This window comes from Bos indicus x Bos taurus, chromosome 11, assembly GCF_003369695.1.
Source record: "Bos indicus x Bos taurus breed Angus x Brahman F1 hybrid chromosome 11, Bos_hybrid_MaternalHap_v2.0, whole genome shotgun sequence".
In the NCBI taxonomy this organism is placed as follows: Eukaryota; Metazoa; Chordata; class Mammalia; order Artiodactyla; family Bovidae; genus Bos; species Bos indicus x Bos taurus.
Window position 1 is genome coordinate 25,065,412 of NC_040086.1, and position 22,131 is coordinate 25,087,542.

The following is a 22,131-nucleotide window of genomic DNA, read 5'->3' on the forward strand; positions in this document are numbered from 1 at the left end:
CGGGTTTTCTTAGCGTCCTCAGTCTCCGCGCTCCTGGTGCAAATAAAAACCCCGACAGGTATCAAACAAGATTCCTGCCCTCCCCCGCTGGCACCCTCCTGTTTCCTCTCCACGCACGCCCTTCCCTTTCTCCCTCCTTTTTCTTTTTATTTATTTAGAACTTTTTTTTTTTTTTTGCTGAGTGTTTCTTTCTAGAATTTTGTTTGGCACCAAAATAACTCAAACCACCTTCTTTATCTTTCTCATCTACAAGTAAGCAGAGGAGATGTAGACAATTACGCGTGAAACGCCAAGGACCTAGGATGTGTGCTGTTTGCTTTGGATATTTGTTAAATGGAAGGGTGGGTGGGTGCGTGGATAAAGGCATGAATGAATTCCCACTAAAAGGGGAAACAAAACCCAAAAAACTCCATGACTTCAGCTCCACAGATGTTCTGATATGTAGTTCAAGGAAAACAATGACAGTTATCCTGCATCTTAGTTTTTAAACTTTTTATTTTATATGGAAGTATAGTTGACAAACAATGTTATTTTAGTTTCAGGTGTACAGCAAAGTGATTCAGTTTTACATAAATATACATCTATTCTTTTTCAAGTTCTTTTCCCATTTGTTATATAATATTTTTTAAAACCTCTTTGTTTTGTATTGGGGTATAGCCAATTAATAATGTGATGGTTTTAGGTAAACAGCAAAGGGACTCTGCCATACATATACATGTATCCATTCTCCTCCAAATTTCCCTCCCATCCAGGCTGCCACATAACACTGAGCAAACTTACATGTGCTATGCAGTAGGTTCACCTTGGTTATCCGTTTCAAATATAGCACTGTGTACCTGCCAATCCCAAACTTCCTAACTATCCCTCCCACCACCCTTCCCCTGCCCCTGGTAACCATCTACAAAATTTACAAACAGCTTAATATCATCAAAAAAACAACCCAATAAATGGGCAAAAGACCTAAATAGATGCTTTTCTAAAGAAGACATACAGATGGCCAAGAGGCACATGAAAAGATGTTTAACATCGCTAATTATTAGAGAAATGCAAATAAAAACTACGAGATATCACCTCATACTAGTCAGAATGACTATCATCAAAACCACCACAAATAATAAATGCTGAAGAGGGTGTGGAGAGAAGGGAACCCTTCTGCACTGTTGGAGGGAATATAAATTGGTACAGCCACTGAGGAGAACAGTATGGAGGTCCCTTAAGAAACTAAAGATAGAGCTACCATACAATCTTGCAGTTCTACTCCTGGGCATGTGTCTGGAGAAAAATATGGTTTGCAAGGATACATGCACCCCAGTGTTCATTGCAGCACTGTTTACAATAGCCAAGACATGGAAGCAACCTAAATGTTCATCGACAGAAGAATGGATAAAGAAGATGTGGTACATACATACAATGGAATATTCCTCAGCCATTAAATGAATAAAATAATGCAGGGACTTATATGAATTTAGAGATTGTCATACTGAGTGAAGTAAGTCAGACGAAGAGAAATATCATATGATATCACTTGTATGTGGAATCTAAAAAAAAGACATACAAATGAACTTAATAACAAAACAGAAACATACTCTCATTTTAACCTAACTAGTCAAACAACATGGATAATTGAGGCTACGATTGATTGTTTGAGGTCTAAACCACCCAGATGAACCTTAAATACAGGCTAGATAATTTGCCACATCGTTTCTGTCAAATATGCCATTTAGTTTGTGCTGCATAGATAAAACACCATGTCAATTCAATTGGCAAGCCTCCTAGCTTGGGTGTTGGGTACCATTTGATCCAATGTTCAGAAAATCAATTTTTATTGATTTTCATTTTATTTGAATTTCAACAATTCAAATTTTATCTGCGTGTTCTGGCATTGTTTGGTCACGGTCATCTGGACTGCTTCCAGCTATTGATCCATGAGTTCCTTCTAGTTTCTGGACCTTACCTGCTCACAGCAGCCATCTCTCCCCTCTGCACACAGAAGTTCATTGCATCATGGTGTGAGAAGCCATCTCTGCCTTAGGACCAGAGCTCATCAGAGCCTCTCCTGGTTGCTGGTGCCTGGCTTTGGTCTCCCCTGGATGGCAGCTGCCTGCCCAGGTCACTAAAATCAGTAGACGCTTCTAGGCTTTACTGAGTCTGACTGCTGCTAACAGTCTGATCTCTTCAATCTCTTAATGAACAGAAGTTTTTTCTCCAGCTGATCCTATCTGAGCTCACCTTGATCTGTCTCTTTCTCCCACTTTCCCTCCCTTTCATATAATTCAGCAAATGTTTAAGAACAAACATGAGGGCTAGATCATGAATTGTACTAGTTATTTGGAAATCTGGGTTCTGGTCCTGCTGTCTCTTTTACTTGTATTATTGACAAGTGTGTTTACATTTTTTAGTTACATGATTGGTTTGAGGGGTTTTTGTTGTGTTTTGTTCAGTTATCATTTTGTTTGTAATTTTTAATTTTATCGCATTGTGGTGACTGAAGATGGTCTATGTATTATTTGGGGATGGGGGATGTGTTAAAATTTCCTTTGCAGCTTAGTCTATGGTCAATTTTTGTGAATGTGTATTCTCTGCTTAGAATGTAGTTATAAATGTTTCTATTAACCTAACCTTTTGTGTTACGCAAATAATCTCTTTCCTAATTTATCAAGGTGCTCATGGGTGCAAATAATAGGGACCCCAGTTAAACAGTGGCTTAACCATGAGACAGTTAAACTTATGTGACTGGATACCCAGAGGCAGAATGAGCCTGTGACCTAGTGGTGTCGTCATAGACTCTGTCTTTTTCCATTCCTCAGATCTGCTATCTGCAGCATGGCTTCTTCCCAGGGTTTGCCCCCAGGGGGTCAAGAGATGTAAACCAGCCACAGTTTTTCCTTTAAAGAAGGGGTTTTCAACCTTGGCACCATTGACATTTGGGGTGGAAAGTTGTTGTGGGGGGCTGTCCTTTGCATTTAGGACGTTTGGCATATTTATGGCATCTCCCAACTAGACACCAGTATCTTGTCCCCAGCTGGGACAAACAAAAAAGTCTCCAGACATTGCCAAATGCCCGTGGGGTGGGGGACATTGCCCGCAAGTGAGAATCAGGTGTATTTACTGGCAATAAAGGTTCACATACCCCAACCTGAACCAATTCCTGGAGTGAGAAGAGGGATGTTCTGACTGATTTATAGAAACTAAAATTTGTACTTGAAGCTGGAAGCAGAGTTGGCTTCCCTCAAAGTCTGTGCCCATATGGGAGGGGTGGGGTAGTCACACAAGACTCTGGCTCATGACCTAGAGGCAGGAAATGATGCTCGGAAGGTAGTGAACCATGTCTGCTACTCTTGAATTTTACTGTTTTCTGACCCGTTGCCCCCTCTACCTTCTATTCCAATGTGTCTAGTATTTATTCTTAGTTGAAAAAACTTTTTTTTGGCCATGCTGCAAGGCATGTGGGAACTTAGTTCCCCAATCAGGATCAAACCTGTGTCCCCTGCATTGGAAGTGAAGAGGCTTAACTGCTGGACTGCCAGGAAAGTCCCATAGTAGTTATTCTCTAAACATGCATGAATGGAAACTTGTAATTTCTAACATGTACTGTTAACAAGCATCTGTATCCACCCCTAGATCAAGACAAGAACAAAGGAATATGGACAAGATTTAACTCCCTGCTGGAATTCCCTACTGGCAACTTCTATGCTGATATTTTAGATTCTTATTTAAAAGTTTCATACAGGCAATAGTTAGATATGCAGTTTCAAAGAATAGCAGAGAGAGATAAGAAAGCCTTCCTCAGCGATCAATTCAAAGAAATAGAGGAAAACAACAGAATGGGAAAGATCTCTTCAAGAAAATTAGAGATACCAAGGGAACATTTCATGCAAAGATGGGCTCAATAAAGGACAGAAATGGTATGGACCTGACAGAAGCAGAAGATATTAAGAAGAGGTGGCAAGAATACACAGAAAAACTGTTCAAAAAAGAGCTTCACGACCCAGATAATCACGATGGTGTGATCACTGACCTAGAGCCAGACATCCTGGAATGTGAAGTCAAGTGGGCCTTAGAAAGCATCACTACAAACAAAGCTAGTGGAGGTAATGGAATTCCAGTTGACCTATTTCAAATCCTGAAAGATGATGCTGTGAAAGTGCTGCACTCAATATGCCAGCAAATTTGGAAAACTCAGCAGTGGCCACACGACTGGAAAAGGTCAGTTTTCATTCCAATCCCAAAGAAAGGCAATGCCAAAGAATGCTCAAAGTACCGCACAATTGCACTCATCTCACACGCGAGTAAAGTAATGCTCAAAATTCTCCAAGCCAGGCTTCAGCAGTACGTGAACCGTGAACTTCCAGATGTTCAAGCTGGTTTTAGAAAAGGCAGAGGAATCAGAAATCAAACTGCCAACATCCACTGGATCATCAAAAAAGCAAGAGTTCCAGAAAAACATCTATTTCTGCTTTATTGACTATGCCAAAGCCTTTGACTGTGTGGATCATAATAAACTGTGGAAAATTCTGAAAGAGATGGGAATACCAGACCACCTGACCTGCTTCTTGAGAAATTTGTGTGCAGGTCAGGAAGCAACAGTTAGAACTGGACATGAAACAACAGACTGGTTCCAAATCAGGAAAAGAGTACATCAAGGCTGTATATTGTCACCCTGCTTATTTAACTTATATGCAGAGTACATCATGAGAAACGCTGGGCTGGAAGAAGCACAAGCTGGAATCAAGATTGCCAGGAGAAATATCAATAACCTCAGATATGCAGATGACACCACCCTTATGGCAGAAAGTGAAGAGGAACTAAAAAGCCTCTTGATGAAAGTGAAAGAGGAGAGTGAAAAAGTTGGCTTAAAGCTCAACATTCAGAAAACGAAGATCATGGCATCTGGTCCCATCACTTCATGGGAAATAGATGGGGAAACAATGGAAACAATGTCAGACTTTATTTTTTGTGGTACAAAATCACTCAGATGGTGATTGGAGCTATGAAATTAAAAGACGCTTACTCCTTGGAAAGAAAGTTATGACCAACCTAGATAGTATATTGAAAAGCAGAGATATTACGTTGCCAGCAAAGGTCCGTCTAGTCAAGGCTATGGTTTTTCCAGTGGTCATGTATGGATGTGAGAGTTGGACTGTGAAGAAAGCTGAGCACCGAAGAATTGATGCTTTTGAACTGTGGTGTTGGGGAAGACTCTTGAGAGTCTCTTGGACTGCAAGGAGATCCAACAAGTCCATCCTAAAGGAGATCAGTCCTGGGTGTTCATTGGAAGGACTGATGCTGAAGCTGAAACTCCAGTACTTTGGCCACCTCATTCGAAGAGTTGACTCATTGGAAAAGACTCTGATGCTGGGAGGGATTTGGGGCAGGAGGAGAAGGGGACAACAGAGGATGAGATGGCTGCGTGGCATCACCAATTCGATGGACATGAGTCTGAGTGACCTCCGGGAGTTGGTGATGGACAGGGAGCCCTGGCGTGCTCACTGAACTGAACTGAACTGAATGTATTAACCAGTTATTGTCTCTCAGCCCCAAATTCACTTTCTATACTCTGCGTTACAATACAGGGGCTGGGATTCTGCAAACTCCATTAATGCTTTACCAGCTGGTTTTATTAGGAAGTAAATTTTATTAGAAGGAAGTTGATGTCTCCTTGTCACCTCAAAGATGGAAAGTCTTTGGGGAGACATTCACTGGCTAGCTCTGCTATGAGATTTAAGTTTGGCTTATATAGCTGCTACATTTCCTTCTTCTGACTGAGAGCCAGTGAGCTCTCCCTGCTCCCTTTCCTCCCTCCCTCCTCCTGTGGAGATGATATTCTCCACATGGTCTTCTTTTCCCTCTTTGCCAGGAGCCACAGAGAATGCCTCCTTTCAAATCACTCTGTGTTAGACACTCCCTCTGCCCTCTTCCCCCATTCCCCAACATCCTGTGGCATCTCCCTAATTCTTCCAAGTATGGATCTCAAGCCTTGGACAGGAGTAGAAATATGTGGGCTCTTATGAGTCCAGGACACTGTGGACAGTAGCTGAACTTGGCATTTCTTGCAGCCCAGGTGTCATGGAGGAATTAATACTTACTACCTACAGAAGAGGAAACAGAAATATCAGCCACTCCTATAACTTAATTTAAAAAATGATCAAAACCTCCAAAACAAAAAAGGACAAAAACAAAACAAAAACAACAAAATGATGGGTGAAAGATGTGAACAAACATTTCATAAAGATTCACAATATCCAATAAGCATTTCAAAATGCTCTATACCATTAGTCGTCAGGGATATACAAATTAAATCTACAATGAAATACTATTACACACCCAATAGAATGGCTAAAATTAAAAAGATTGCCAATGCTAAGTGTTGACACGTATGCAGAGCAATTAGAATGCCCCCCAAAATTAAACACTTTTGTGCATCAAAGAACACTATCAAGAGACTGAAAAGGCAAACCACAAAAATAGGAAATATTTGTAAATAATATCCAAAAGAAGTGAAGGCAGGACCTTGAGCAGGTATTTGTGTACCCACTTTCATAGCAGCAAGATTCACAATAACCCAAAGATGGAGGAAATCTGACTGTCTATTGACTGATGAATGGATAAACAAACTGTGATATATCTATACAATGGAAAAAGAATGAAATTTTAACACATGCTACAACATGGATAAACCTTGAAAACTTTATGTTAACTGAAGTAAGCCAGACACAACAGGATAAATGGCGTATGATTCCACTTATATGCTGCTGCTGCTAAGTCGCTTCAGTCATGTCCGACTCTGTGCGACCCCATAGACGGCAGCCCACCAGGCTCCCCCGTCCCTGGGATTCTCCAGGCAAGAACACTGGAGTGGGTTTCCATTGCCTTCCCCAATGCATGAAAGTGAAGTCGTTCAGTCGTGCCTGACTCTTCGCGACCCCATGGACTGCAGCCTACCAGGCTCCTCCACCCATGGGATTTTCCAGGCAAGAGTACTGGAGTGGGGTGCCATCGCCGTCTCCTCCACTTATACGAGGCACCTAGAATAGCCTGGAGAATCCTATAGACAGAGGAGCCTGGCAGGCTATAGTCCATGGGGTTGCAAAGAGTTGGACACGACTTAAGCAGCAGCACCGATCAGAATAGTGAAACTTGTAAAGACAGAGTACAATAAAGGTTATTAGGAGCCGAGGGAAGGGGGATAGAAAGTTTACTGTTTCATTGGTATCAATTTTCAGTTTGGGATGGTGAAAAAGTTCTGGAGATGGACAGTGGTAATAGTTGCACAACAATATAAATGTACTTAATGCCATCGAATTGTACACTTTTCTTTTTGGCTGCACCGCACGGCTTCAATCCCTAGGGATTGAACCACAGCTGGGAAAGCGCTGAGTCCTAACCACTGCACCACCTGGGAACTCCCTGAATTGTGCACTTGAAACGTTTAAAATGGCAAATTTTACGTTATGTATATTTTACCATGATTAAAAAATGCTTTAAAAAACTATACGAAAATCTACCTTACAGAAAAATGATACTGATGAACCTATTTGCAGGAATAGAGATGCATAGAGAATGAACTTGTGGAACAGGGAGGCAAGGAGAGGGTGGGATGAATTGAGAGTTTACACTACCATGTATAAAGCAGATAGTGGGGAGTTGCTGTATAGTACTGGGAGTTCACTCTAGTGGATCACTCTAGTGGCTCAGACGGTAAAGCATCTGTCTGCAACGCAGAAGACCCAAGTTCGATCCCTGGGTTGGGAAGATCCCCTGGAGAAGGAAATGGCAGCCCACTCCAGTATTCTTGCCTAGAAAATCCCATGGATCTCGGAGCCTGGTGGGCTACTGTCCATGGGATCGCAAAGAGTCGGACACGACTGAGCGACTTCACTTTCACTGGGAGTTCACCCGGGTGCTCTGTGAAGAGCTCGAGGGGTGGGAGGGAGGCTCAAGAGGGAGGGGACATGTGTATACTATGGCTGACTCGTGTTGTTGTATGGCAGAAGTCAACACAGCATTATAAAGCAATTATCCTCCAAATAACAAAACAAAAAATCTATCTTCGGACCCAGCAATCTCACTCCTGTATTTACTGAAAAGAAAAGGACTTGTAAAAGAGTGTTCCCAGCAGGTTTGTTTATAATAGCTCCAAACAGGAAATAACCCAAGATGTCCATTAATAGGAGAATGGCTAACCAACTGTGGTGTTTACATGTAAAGAAATATTACTGAAGCCACTCAATCAATTGGTGGCTAAACAGAGATATGCACAAAGGTGGTTTTACCCCAGTTCCTTGCCTTTTTTCAACTTCACAGGGTGGATTTCCCTACTTAAACTCCAAAATTTTGACCTAAGGATATCCCTGAATGGTTCTGAAACCCCAGAGTTCCACAGCTGCCTCTGCTAAGACTCTCCCTTCCTCCTCTCAAAGGGAAGACTCCCCGCCCCCCATCATTATCTGTGCTTAGCTTCTAAGACCTGACATCCTGTACCTGGTCCAGTAGGTCTGGGTTCAACTGTTGCCAGAACTGCCAGAGGAACTCCTCGTCTTCTCGGCAGGAGGGCTTGGGGGTGCATTTATTTGGGTGCCCCAGCATACCTGGATCCCAGTTTTCACCTCTAGTGCTCCTAGCTTTACCTGGTCTTTCCCATATCTCTAGTTAGAACCCTTTGGCCACCATCATGCCATGACTCTGTGAGCCCTGATCGGTACCTCTCTTGAGGGTGATCCCCTCATGGGACTCTTTCTCCAAGGCACAGTGAGCACTGTACTCTGTAGAGTGCTGACGGTACGGACACCTGAGTGATACAATTCTTGTTTTACCACTTACTAAGGTAACCTCACTGTGCCTCAGTTTCCTCATCTGTAAAATAAAATACTACTTACATCATAGGATTGGCATGAGGATTAAATTGGTTGATAAGCTATTAAGTTCTTAAACACCGCCTGGCACATGGTAAGCACTGTGTGTTGTTATTTTTTTAACTGATCTGCCCCCATGTTCTCCATATTCTTTGAAAAATTTTGTTCTCATATGACAAGTGAAAGAAATAATTAGGATCCAGCCAGAACCCACTCAGGACGCAGTCATTTGAACAGGGAAAATTCAATATAAAGAGCTGTTAACTACTAAGCGGGGTAAAAGGAATCCTAAAGGATACAGGAATAACGGAGAAAGGGAGCAGCCTCTACCTCCAGAGATAACAGAGAAAACCCACGGAAGGATAAACTTGGAAAGGGCCCTCCCTCTCCACCGAGGCTGAGGCTTGGAACTCTCTGGTGGGTGCGTGGTGGGGGCTCACTGGATGGCAGGGAAGTTTGCCGAGGCGCTGCAGGCTGGGGTTGGCAAGCAGGAAGCTGTACTGGGAGGATGGCAAAATCTGACTGGAAGCCGCCCACTGGCAGCTGTGCTGGAGAAGCTAGAAACGCGCTGGAAGGAGGAAGAGAAGGCCCTTCAGTGTTCTTCTGGCACCTTCCATCCATTGATGGGGCACAACAGTAGCACTGGCTGGTGAGACTACAGGGCAGAGATCAGCAGAGAAGCACTAAGTTAACAACTGACACACACCCTGTTTATGTTCTCATAATTAAACGACATGTAATAGGGAATCCTTCCTATTTGTGTTTTATGTGTTTATAGCTTGGTAGCTCAGGCAATGGCACCCCACTCCGGTACTCTTGCCTGGAAAATCCCATGGATGGAGGAGCCTGGTGGGCTGCAGTCCACGGGGTCGAGAACTGTCGGACACGACTGAGCGACTTCACTTTCACTTTTCACTTTCATGCATTGGAGAAGGCAATGGCAACCCACTCCAGTGTTCTTGCCTGGAGAATCCCAGGGACGGGGGAGCCTGGTGGGCTGCCGTCCATGGGGTCGCACAGAGTCAGACACAACTGAAGCGACTTAGCAGCAGCAGCAGCTCAGTGGTAAAGAATCTGCCTGCCAAGCAGGAGATGCAGGTTTGATCCCTGGGTCGGGAAGATCCCCTGGAGAAGGAAATGGCAATCCACTCCAGTATCCTTGCCTGGGAAATCCCATGGACAGACGAGCCTGGTGGGCTACAGTCCATGGGGTTGTCAAGAGTCAGGCACGAATTAGCAACAGGCAGTACACAGCAGCCTATGGTTAGGACAGCCCTGTGCTCCTAGTGGTTGGCTGCAGTCACCAGTCACGCTGATGTTATTACAGCGCCCCCTTTCACTCTAAGAAATGTCCCTGTTTGGAGGATAAAAATGTGGTCACACGAACTCTTTACATACTATTTTCTGTCAAACTATTCCCACTGGTAACAGTTAGAAACAAAATAGATACAGACACACAAATCTGCTTGAAGACAGCCCAGGTGTGGCGGGGTCGATTCAGGAAGAAGTGCAGCCCGAGCTGCTTTGCTCCATGGAGCACTGTTTGGTTTGTAGGTGGGAGAAACTAAGAGGCTGAAGAGCTGAGCCGAAAGCAATAGTTCTCAAGAGTGATATATGATTTTAAAATGTACGTCTGGGTTTGTCTAAAAGAGCTCTTTTAATACGTACAAAATAAAAAGTCTGACACGAAAGCAGTGTTGTTAAAATGGCAGCATCTTTTCTTTAACATCACATAAAGTCACGGTACATTTTATAGGATACGGCAACTTAGAGTTGATGAAATATGGTATACTTGTTCCCATGTTTGAATGTCTCTATGGCAGAGATTCCTGGAAGTGGAACTGCTGGGTCAAAGGACATGTATTTGATAGATTCTGCTTAACTGTCTTAAAAAAACAAAAAGACTGAACAGTGTCCATTTCCCCATATTCTAACACTGAAATGCCATCAGTCTTTAAATGTTTTTCTCCTCTGACAGGTTCTCACCATGTCATTTCAGCTTCAATCCAGAGTCAAGGGAATCTGTATTTCCCCAAATTATCATGTTCCTCTCCTGTATGTAATTGGTTCAAATCTGTATCACACTTCCCTAGAGCTTGGGCCATAAGACCGACACATCTTTCTCCTCCAAAGGACAAATAAAGGATCATTTCTCCATGTGGTGCTGGTAAGGATCATGGACTATTAGGATTGGAAGGGATTTTAGATATTGCCAAATTCTAGAAGTTCTGAAAGACATTCAAGATGGTTCTCACTGTTACAGGTGATAGAGCATCTTCTCTATTTCTACTTAGAAAAATAATAAAAGAATTCTTTAGTCCACCTCTTGCCCCATGAACGTGAAATCACTCTGGGAACACCTGGTGCCTGCTGACCAGCTGCTGCAGTGGTCCCTGAATACCAGACGTGTGTTTACGATTCAGCCACAGTCGTGGGTCCTAAGTGGTGAGTTTTGACTCCTCTGCAGCACCTATCTAAAATCATATATTGCTTCATATACAACCATAATGGAATGCTGGCTTAAAATATAAAAAGTTTGCTGAAATAAAGTAAAAGAAGACCATAAAATGAAAATTCTACAAATCTAGTTCAAGATGATCTTCATTTACTTGATGTGCAAATTGCATTTGGCTAATCAAAATGTTTATCTTGTATGTCAGAGGCAAAAACCAAGAAGACAAAATACAGTGATCATTATATCCAATTTGGTCTTTCATTATTAGGAATAAAGACCAGCCATACCCACTTCATGTTATTTGCAGAATGGTGCTTACACATAGCAGCCGGAACCCTTCTGTTTTAGCTTATCATTTAGACACAAAAAGCATGAAAGTAATAAAAATAAACCAGTTTTTAAAGTGCAAAAAGCATAAATTCTAAACATTCATTTAGGAAAGCAGTTTGTCTCTATTTTTGATGCTACAATGAGTCATTACATTTCATACATTTTAATATACATTTGTCCTAAGACCAGTATATGCTCTTTTAAAGACTGTTAACAAAGCATGCTTTTCTCTTACATAATTAAAGTAAATCAAACATTTTGCATTACATGGTAAATGGGAAGTCGAAGCTAGTCTTATGATACTAGGGATATTACTCAAGTTTATTTTAATATCATACCTATATCTAAAATAAGTTTTAAGAATCACTTCTTTGTTACACATCACACAAATTATTATATGATTAAATCAGCACAAGCTGTTGTCAAGAGTATACATGGTAAAAGGAATTCTCCAGTCAAGATAGGATAGAAAACTCTGGTTTAGATCTCATAGTTTACAAATGAGGAAACTGAGGCCCAGAAAGGGTAAGAGATTTACTTAAAGTCGCACAGCCAGGGAGGGCCAGACTCTTAGCTCAGTGCTCTTCAGGATGGGTGTGTCTGAGGTTAAGTGGTTTGAAGGTCTCAGGATACTCGTTCTTGCTGAAAACTCTCCAGTAGCAGAGGTTCTGACACTACCCTCTCTAGGTTTAGCACTGCCCTCACCAGCTTCCTCCGTTAGAGCCCCAATTTCCTTGGGGATTAAACTATTTTAGTTCTAAAAGGCTGTATTAGGTGTTGCCTTCCGTTCCTGTGCAATACAGTCAGTTAATATCTGCTGAACCAAAACTGTAAAGGGTGTCATACAAAGCAGTATCTGCTTGAACCATTACAAGATCTGAAAGTGAAGCGTGAAAAGGGAAGTTGGACCACCAGGGGCTATCTTTGCTCCTTATAGTTCACCAGAAATATTCCACCTGAGGAGCTAGGAGCAAGGACGAGCAGACTCTGCAAATGCTACTGGATCTGAGAAGATGCTGTGTTTGAGTCCATAACTTATTTTCTTGTCTTTCAGGAAATTAACCCCTTTCAATTTAGGGGAAAAATTATTCCCACCTGTGGGCAAATTATGCCTTTACCTTTAGAGTTTGTTCCGTGTTTTAGGAGGGACTTATTTCAAAGGCTCACTCTCTGCTGTCCTTGATTTACCAAGGACCCGGCAGAGTGGGCTCCAAGGAGCCCTAATCCTGGCATTTTGTAAACAGCTCTGCCTCCACCATCAGCCTGGTACCTGAAGGGATCTTGCAGGGGTGTTGACCATCCTTCCTGAGCTCTGGATGCGTATCTCCCATCGTTCACAAACCATCTGGAGAGGCTTACTCCTCTCCTTTCCCTGGGTGCATAACACAGTGTGCACAAAGCATTGACCTTCCTGAAAACACCCCCTTCAGAGGCCCCTCCCTTACACAGAGCCTGTGTCTGTCACCTCGGCCTTTGCCTGATCATTCCAGTCTCTTCTGCTCCAATTTCAAGGCTTTTCTACAGTCCTACTCTTGACTTCATCACCCAAACACAACCTGTTAATGACAGTCATCACCATCAAGGTGATTGAGCTTCCCTGGCGGCTCAGACGGTAAAGGTTCCCGCCGGCAATGTAGGGGTTCAATCCCTGGGTTGGGAAGATCTCCTGGAGGAGGAAATGGCAACCGGCTCCAGTATTCCTGCCTGAAGAATCCCAAAGACAGAAGAGTCTGGTGAGCCCGTCCATAGAGTCGCAAAGAGTCCGACAAGACTGAGCAACTTAACACTTACCTTCCCTTCATCACGGTGATTATGCATGATCATTATTCTGCCCCCATCCCTTGCTCGTGATGGTTCTGAAATTTATTGACATAGTGTTCTCTTGTTTGTTGTCCTGGCTCTCCCAGGAAAGCAGAGATCATCAAACAGGGTGACCAACATGCCAACAGAGGCGCAGGAGACAATCGATGAAAGGAATCCGAGAGGGAAGGGGTCGGGGGACTTAGTGGAGGAGGCTGCTGATAAACTCCCAGAGGTCCCCACTAGAGTTATCTATCGAGGATAACAGACACAGTGCCTAGAACTCTCCAGAATGTTTACATTAAAAAATTTTTGAGATCAGAAAAAATATAATAAATGTAACGATAAATACAGCCTGGATTATATTTGTGTTTTATAGCAGCAAAACATAATTTTTAAAATTTTATTATTATTTTTTTTTATGCAGAAAGGGGCCCACAAAGACGAAGTGCATAGGGGGCGGGACAGTCATAATTCAGTCCTGGGTATGGTTTACACTTTCCGCTTTCAAAAAAGAAATGGATATCCAGATATTTGTATGAGACCTCTTGATTTTACATATTAGGAACTCGCTTTAAACAAAACATACATTGTGTGGCCCAACAAAAGACGTGGGACCCTAGCCTGCAGCCTCTTGAAGACTCGGGCTATCATCGTGTCCCCGGAACGCCAGTGGCCTGATACGATTTCGGGGACACTTCTTCAGCCTGAGTGCCCGAGCACCCCACTCAGAACAGAGTAGGGGGCAGTAGAAAGCCTTCGGGACACAACAAGGGTCTGACGGTAAAATCCCCGCCCAGTTCCGTGTTGGAAGCTCGAAGGCCACTTCGGCCCCGGCACTCTGGAGCCTCAACCGGCGGTTGCCGACTTCGCTCGTTCGCGGGTTTCCCGGCTCCCACCGACTTCCAGGGAGCGCAGGTTGGGGGGGCGGGGGGGGTCTTCCTGCTCACCAGGCAGGCTGGAGCACGGGGCAGGGACAGTCGTCCGGGACATCTACGGCCCCGGAGCCCAGGCCGCCCCGCTCCATCCCTCGCAACAAGGCCCGCCCACCGGCCGCAGCCTGTCTCCCGTGTGAGACCGGCTCCTCGCGGGGTCTGCTCCCGGCAGGCGAAGCTCCACACCAAGGACGCGGAGGTGGTTTTAAGACCGCAGCGGCCAGGGCTCCTTCTCCCGCGCTGCTCAGGGAGGCGGGCTGAGCTCTTTACACGGCCCTGACAAACGACCCCGCCATTCCAGACGGAGACTTCCGCAGCCTCCCCGCCTTCTCTTGGCCCGGAGCTGCCGGACCGGAAGCTGCGGGGTCTCTGGGCCCCGGCTAGTTCCCGCCGTGCCGCGAGCCGAAGGCGCGCATGCTCCGCAGAGGCCCGCACGGGGCCTGAGTAAACCCTGATAGAGCCATCGCGAGGCGGGGTAAGCGGAGCTCCAGTGGCGCAATCGGTTAGCGCGCGGTACTTATACAGCAGTACATGCAGAGCAATGCCGAGGTTGTGAGTTCGAGCCTCACCTGGAGCATGACCCTTTTGGATACCCGCACGTTCCCCACTTTTACCTCCGTGCTCAAGGAAACGAATCAAACTCTCTTTACACTCCTCAGTTCCTGTCTCTGACTACCCTGCGTGCGTCTTCTGCTCCGCTGCGGCAGGAAGCCGCTCGTATCCGCTCCTCTTACTCGCTTTCCAAGCTACTTGTTGCCCCAGCGAACCATCCAGCTGCCCGAACCCGGACGTTTACCTGCTGCTCCCTCTCCCTAGGCATTTCCTTTAACGGCATCCGATACCGGGGATGTGGACCACAGGGGCGCTGCACCGGTGATGGGGCCCTACCTGGGTCTCGTCATCGAAAATTCCGGCGCCCTCTCTACGGGGCTTGCCCGAGCTCCCGGAGCCGGTTCCCGGCCGCTGCCCCTTACCCAGGACCAGGAGCGGCGGGGTGCGCGTTGGGTGGCGGGGCGGGAGCCGAGCGACCACTCCCGCGAAGCCCAGAGCAGGAGCGGTCGCTATCCTCCTTTTTAACTACTACTAACTAGTCGTCGCCCCCTCCCTCGGATCTTCAGAGCCTCTAGGCGGCGGGCCCTTCTCCCCTCCCCAGGCCTCCAGGCCTCCCTGGGCGGATCTGCGGAGTTTGGGAAAAGTGCCTGGGCGTTTTCCTCCCCGTTTGTGCCCCTTCTCCCCGGTGTCAGTCAGGAGGGGTGGAATTCGCTGGCAGGCGGGAGAACAGACGTTTTCTAGGGATATCCTTTCCTGCCCGCCGCACACCCCAAGTTCAGAAGTACCCCCGGGAAGCAGGAAATCTGCCAGCTGGATTTGGAATGTTCCAGCACGTGAACGCACCCCTGAGGCATGGGGCCCGCTTTGCTAGCGGATGGGTGGGCGGGGGGCGCCCCACATCCCCGGGAGGTGGGGCGAAGTGGGGAACAAGAGTAGCTGGGTTGAGAGGCCTCCCGGACGCGTTCTCTAAGCGTGGTTTCAGCTGTTTTTATGAAGTGTGCTAGTAAACTCCTGGGATGGAAATACTACCAGGGTGCTGAGAAGAAAGACCTAGAAAGCTCTGAGAAAGTGGGCGGAGCTCTGTCTGTCTCCTCGGCTACTAACCCCAGCCCCCGGTTCCGAAAGGGGAGCCCCACACCACCTGGAATGTGACAAAGTCCGCCCAGTCACCTAACCTGGCTGGACCAGACGCTTTCGCTCACAGGCTCATCCTCTGCAGATGGTGAGCGCTCCCCTTTAGAAATCTAGCCAACCTGGAAACAAATATCTATCCCGCCACCCCGCCACAAAAAATTGGCTTATTATTTTTTAAATAGCTTTATCGAGATATAACTCATATACCCTACCATTCACGCACTTAGTTTGCAGTTCAGTGGATTTTAGTACTTTCACAGATAGGTGCAACCATCAATCACCACAGTCAATTTTAAAACATTGTTATCAACTCAGTAGGAAATCGTGTATCCTTCAGCTATGACCCCATCCCACCCCTAAATAATCACAAATTTACTTTCTGTCTCTACATTTCCCCGTTTCTGGACCTTCATATGAATGGAATCATAATGGAATCATAATGTGTGACTGGCTTCTTTCAATGTTTTCCAAGATTCATCCTGTTCTACCTTGTATCAGTACTTTCTTTTTTTTTTTTTTTTTAATTTATGGCTGGATAATACTCCATTGTATGGATTCTTTCCAGTTTTGAATAGAGAAAAGGCTGGCATTTTAAAAACATTTGCTGAAAAATTTTTAAGAAGGAAATTAATGTTAAAATGTACAAAGCGTAAAAACAGTCACATTTGCCAAGTGTATAATTTTTAACTTTTAGAGGTTATCATTGCAAGAACTGGTCAGATATTTCCAAGAGGTCAGCTAAGAGTTGAGCATGGACTGGGCCCCCCACGTGGACAGAAACAAATGAAAGGTCATTCTGCCCAACCCCCTGTCCACATTGGGAATCCCTTCTACAAAATCCCAGCTACTATTTGAAAAGTTTTAGCATCAGCATGTCATTTCTTCTCAAGGTGATGCATTCCACTTTCTGTCAACTCTTAACGGTTAGAACATTCTTCCTCTTAAATATTGTTTCTGTCCCTACAGGTTATTGCTGGAATGATGGTGGTTTGGGGAACTCTTTTTCTGGTGAGGCGGTGAAGTGGGAAGGTAAGAAGCTAAATTAGTTGTCTTTGCTCTATTTAAGCTAGAAATCACCAGATAGATTATTAGTGGATTACAAACAAACAAATAGACCACTGGCAGATTTGTAGGTCAGTGTCTTACTGTGAGGTTGATAGGACTTTTAAAGGTTGTGAAGGGTGATAAAGATCGAGTCAGAAAATTATGGAAACATGATATAAAAACCATAAAGTACTACATATACAGGTATAAGGAGGTGGCATTCCTATCACCGCAAAACTAGTGGATTAGACCTGTATGTAGGGAGGAAGATGGATAAATATGAGGTGGATAAACTCAGAAGGCAGGGTGAAGTTATAGCTGAATATCTGTAGATGTCTAGCCGGAGGGAAGCCTGACCCACCCATTGAATTCCACTGAACTATACACACAGGTTGACATTAACTTTGTAGATGGCTTTGAACAGGCTAATTAAAATTGTGTGTGATACAAAGAGCTGGAAGGGAGTGCAAATTCAGTAGAATTTGAAGGTAGAATAAGAGACAAATGTTCTGACAAGTGACAAGATGCAGTTTGATAGAGATAATTGTAAGCCTGTGTTCAGTTCAGAGTTCACTGTGGTCAGTGCCTGGCTTAACAGCTGTTTGCATATAAAGAATATGGGCATATCGGATATGCACAACCTCAGTCGTCCTGGCCTTGTGATTCAACTGCTGACAATGTCATCCGATTATTAATGCATTACTACATAATGCATTACATGGTGTGGTGTCAGAGATCATAAAACAGCAGTGTGTGGAACAAATCTAGCCTCCAGACAGGTTTTATTTGGATTTCTAGCGCTGACTTGTAAAGTGTTGAAAAAATTATAATCATTTGCCTGTACATTCGGAGGTTTTACTGCAATGCCTAGATTTCAAGTTTTCAATGAAAAATTAGAAGACTTGTCCATCTCAAGCCCTTATTCCCACATGGCAACATTTTCCTCCCCTTTGGATGAGCATGTTTGTGATCTTCCGTTTGTCACGGTCCTACAACTCCCCACTCATCCCAAACACAGAGGTGGGTACCAGCTGCCACTGTTCTGCCCACTTCACTTGCTTTGCTGTTTTCTTCACCACTGACTCATTCCTCTCATTTGTGACCCACAGTCATTGAGTGTGTGGGTAAAGATAGGGAATACTCATGTTGAACTCACCCTGATGGCTATAACCTATGTGAACACAACCTATTTAAAATTCAACAAACAAAATCCCCAGTTCTTTATTATGAAAAATTTCAAACATATCCAAAGTAGAAAAAATAGTGTATTTAAAAGTAGAGAATATATATATATATATATATATATTTAATATATATCCATCCATCACTACTTTTGAGAATTGTCATTTATCTCATTCTCACAACATTTTCCCCTACCATAGTCACCAAAATATTTTAAAGGAAATCCCAGCTATGGTTTAATTTGACTTGTAAATACCTCAGTATGTATACCCAACAGGTAGCCACTTTTTAAAAGAGCATAACCACAGTATCATTATTACACCAAACAAGGTTGATAATAGCGCCCCTACATCATCTAACACCTTGTCTGCGTTCAAATGTCTGCACTTAGCTCTGAAAGATATTTTTACCATTGGTTTATTTGAATCAAGAGCCAAGCAAGGTCCACACACTAAATTTGATCAATATATCTTAAATATCTAAATCTCTCTCTCTTTTTTCATTTATACTAATTACCCATTCTCTTTTATGATGTTTATTTATTTTATTTTTAATTATTGGCCCTGCAGCATGTAGGATCTTAGTTGTCCCACCAAGGATCGAATCTGTGTCCCCTGTAGTGGAAGCCTGGGGTCTTAACCACTGGGCTACCAGGGAATTCCCTGATATTTGTTTGTTGATTTATAGAATTTCCCACAGAATTTGGCTAATTGAATAACAAGGCCTCGTTTCAAAAGTTCTTCAATCCCCCTGACATTTAGATCTAGAAGCTTGGTAATATTAAGATTCAATTAAAAAAAAAGATTATAGGTGGCACTATATACTATTGTATCACAAGAGGGAAAGTACATAATGGCTGGTTGTTCTGCTTTTGCTCATGATTTCAGGTGTGGTCAGCCTGGTCCATGCATTACGAAATGCCACATCAGCCTCTAACCTAATGATTTTAGCAGCTGCTGATGCTCTGTCTAGGTTTATTTTTGTATTAAGGATTACTCAATAATGGTTTCTAATTCTATTATTCCCTCTGTATTTGTGACTGCTACTTAAAAAAAAAACAAAAAACCTTTTTTTCCATAGACTATTTGGTTTTCCTAAAGCACAATTCACATAGAAAAGGTTAAATAATATTGCTGGACGCTTCCTTTTTCTACTAATCTTTAGAAAAATGTATTGATGCTCTAACAATTCCCATAGGTGACCAATTAGTTTTTTTATTTCACAGCTTTTTAAAAAAGGTATGTTTGACATACAATGAACTGCATTAATGATGTTGAGTAGCTTTTCTAGTGCTTGTTAAATATTCAGTTATCTTCTTTGGTGAATTATCTTTTAATATCTTTGGCCTGTTTTTTATTGAGTTATTCATGTTTTTATTATTGAGTTATAAGACTTTTTGAATATTCTAGATATAATTCCTTTGTTGTGTATATGTTTTGTAAATAATTTCTGTCAGTTGTGGTTTGAGTTTTGTTTTTCTAAATGGTGTCTCTTGAAAACCAGACTTTTAAATTTTGATGAAGTTCAATTTATCCATTTTTTCAATTATGGATGATACTTTTGGTGTTATAGCTAAGAAATTTTTGCTTAACCCAGAGTCACCAAGATTGTACTCTATATTTTAGCTCTTACCTTTAGGAGTTCACTTTTGTGTATGATGTGAGTAGAGGTCTAAATTTTTCTTTTTTTGTGTATGGATATCCAATTCTGGCACCATTTGTTGAAAAGCACACCTTTTCCTGATTGAATTGACTTCACAGATTGTCAAGAATGAATTGATCATAATTGTGCTGGTCTTTTGCTGGACTTAATTCTATCTTATTGAGCTATATGTCAGTGTGGTGTCATGTATTGGTTACTGTAATCATACAAATACATACATACCACATATAAAGTTATATATATTTATATGATTATAGTAATCAACACATAACACTATATATACACACATTAGGGTTAGTTTGCCAATTTGTATGAAAATATCCTGGGATTTCTACAAATCTGTTCAGTGAGAATTGCCTCCTTAACAATGTTGAGCCTTCTGATTCCATAAATAAGATGTATATCTTCACTTATTTAGGCCTTTAATTTCTTTAAACAATGTTTTATAGTTTTCAGTGTTGTAATGTTGTATTATTTCTTCCTTAAATATTTGGCAGAATTCACTAGTAAAGTACTGTGGGCCTGCAGTTTTCTTTGTAGGAAAAATTTTTTAAAACCCTACAAATTCAGTGTTTTTTTTTTTTTGTAAGATAAATATGGAGGCTATGCAGGTTATTTATTTATTTATTCTTAAATGAGTTTTGGCATTTTGTGTCTTTCAGAAAATTTTGTCTTTTTCATTACATTTGTTAAATTTATTGACTTAAAGTTATTCATAATATTCACTTCTTTTTAGAGTCTGTAGTGATGTCCCCTCTAACTTCTGATACTGATCATTTGTGGGTTTTTTTTGTCCTGATCAAACTCAGAAGATGTTTTCCACTTTTATTTATCTTTCACATATATAGTTTTTTGTTTCATAGATTTTTTTTCTGTTGCTTTCCTGATTTTCATCTGATTCTGGTGCACTTGAAGAGAGTGTGGACTGTGCTGCTGTTGGGCAGCATGCTCTGTCAATATCAGTTATATCAAATTGGTTATAGAGTCTGCAAACCTTCTGTATCTTTGATTTTTCTGCCTACTTGTTCTAGCTATTAGTGAGAGGAGGGCATGAAAATAACCGCTGCAATGATAGATTTTCTTGTTTCACCATTTAGTTCCATCTTTTCCTTCTTCATGTTGTTGGAGGCTCTGTTACTGGCCTTATAAATGTTTACAATTGTTGTGTACTCTTGATTCTGTTACCTGACCCTATATTCTATGACTGACCCTGTTACCATTGTTGATGCTTAATTTGTCCCATATTTGGCCAGGGTAAGTCCCATTAAGTTGGCTCCTAGGTCTTTTTGACATAATCTTAAATCTGAGATAGGATATGTTTCTGGCATAACAAGATATTTCAAAGTGCATTTTGTACTTGTCTTCTCTCAATCCTGGAATTGGCCATTTCTCCTAAGAGCCTGGTTCTTTTTGGTGGGAAATGTTATTTAGGTGAGCACAATCTGTGTGCTAGAGTTCCTTACTGCTACTCTGTGGTTGTCATATTTTCAAGCCTTTCCAATAGACAGAACTAGGACATGCATATTTTTTTAAAGAGAGAAAAATAGGGACTTCCCTGGTGGTCCAGTGGCTAAGACTCCACCCTCCTAATGCAGGGGGCCTGGGTTTGACCCTTACTCAGGGAACTAGATCCCACTTACCACAACTGTAGATCCTGCCTGCCACAACTAAATATCCCACTTGCTGCAATGAAGATCGAAGATCCTGCGTGAAGATCCAGCTGAGACCTGGTGCAGCCCAGATAAATAAATAAATATTTTTAAAAAAAGAGAGAAAAATAAAGCTCGAGTTTATAGTGATATTTCCAATTCAAATGTAAATTACAGAATTTATACACTTTGATTTTATATTTGTATTGCTTTTCTCTTGCTCTAAAAATACTAGTTCTTTACAACTCTTACATAATTATTTATTTGCTATATCATACCTCATAATAGTTTAAAAGTAATATTATATGTTATTTCTCATAATAAGATTATTGCTTACAGTTTAAGGTTCCTTTGTGATTTTTTTTGTCCTTAGTTCATATTCAAAATACAGTGTTTTGGGACTGCCCCGGTGGTCCAGTGGTTAAGATCCTGCACTTCCACTGTAGCGGCTTGAGTTCAATCCCCAGTTGGGGAACTAAGTTCTCACATGCTACTTGGTATGGCCAAAAAAATTAAATTAAAAGAAAAAGAATATG

The 22,131-nt window shown here is 42.6% G+C and overlaps 1 protein-coding gene and 1 non-coding gene across 2 annotated transcripts; one reads left to right on the plus strand and one right to left on the minus strand.

Moving 5' to 3' along the window:
• Positions 1-10,547: 10,547 nt before the first annotated feature.
• LOC113900702 lies at positions 10,548-15,207 on the minus strand. Its single transcript, XM_027554383.1, has 3 exons — positions 15,123-15,207; positions 13,429-15,034; positions 10,548-13,341 (listed from the first exon to the last, which is right to left on the minus strand). Exons 1-2 carry the CDS (start codon positions 15,205-15,207, stop codon positions 14,166-14,168), a joined length of 954 nt encoding a protein of 317 aa, XP_027410184.1. The 3' UTR covers positions 10,548-13,341; positions 13,429-14,165.
• TRNAI-UAU lies at positions 14,857-14,949 on the plus strand. The gene is given in 2 exon segments: positions 14,857-14,894; positions 14,914-14,949. It is a non-coding gene; the product is annotated as a tRNA-Ile (tRNA).
• Positions 15,208-22,131: the final 6,924 nt, after the last annotated feature.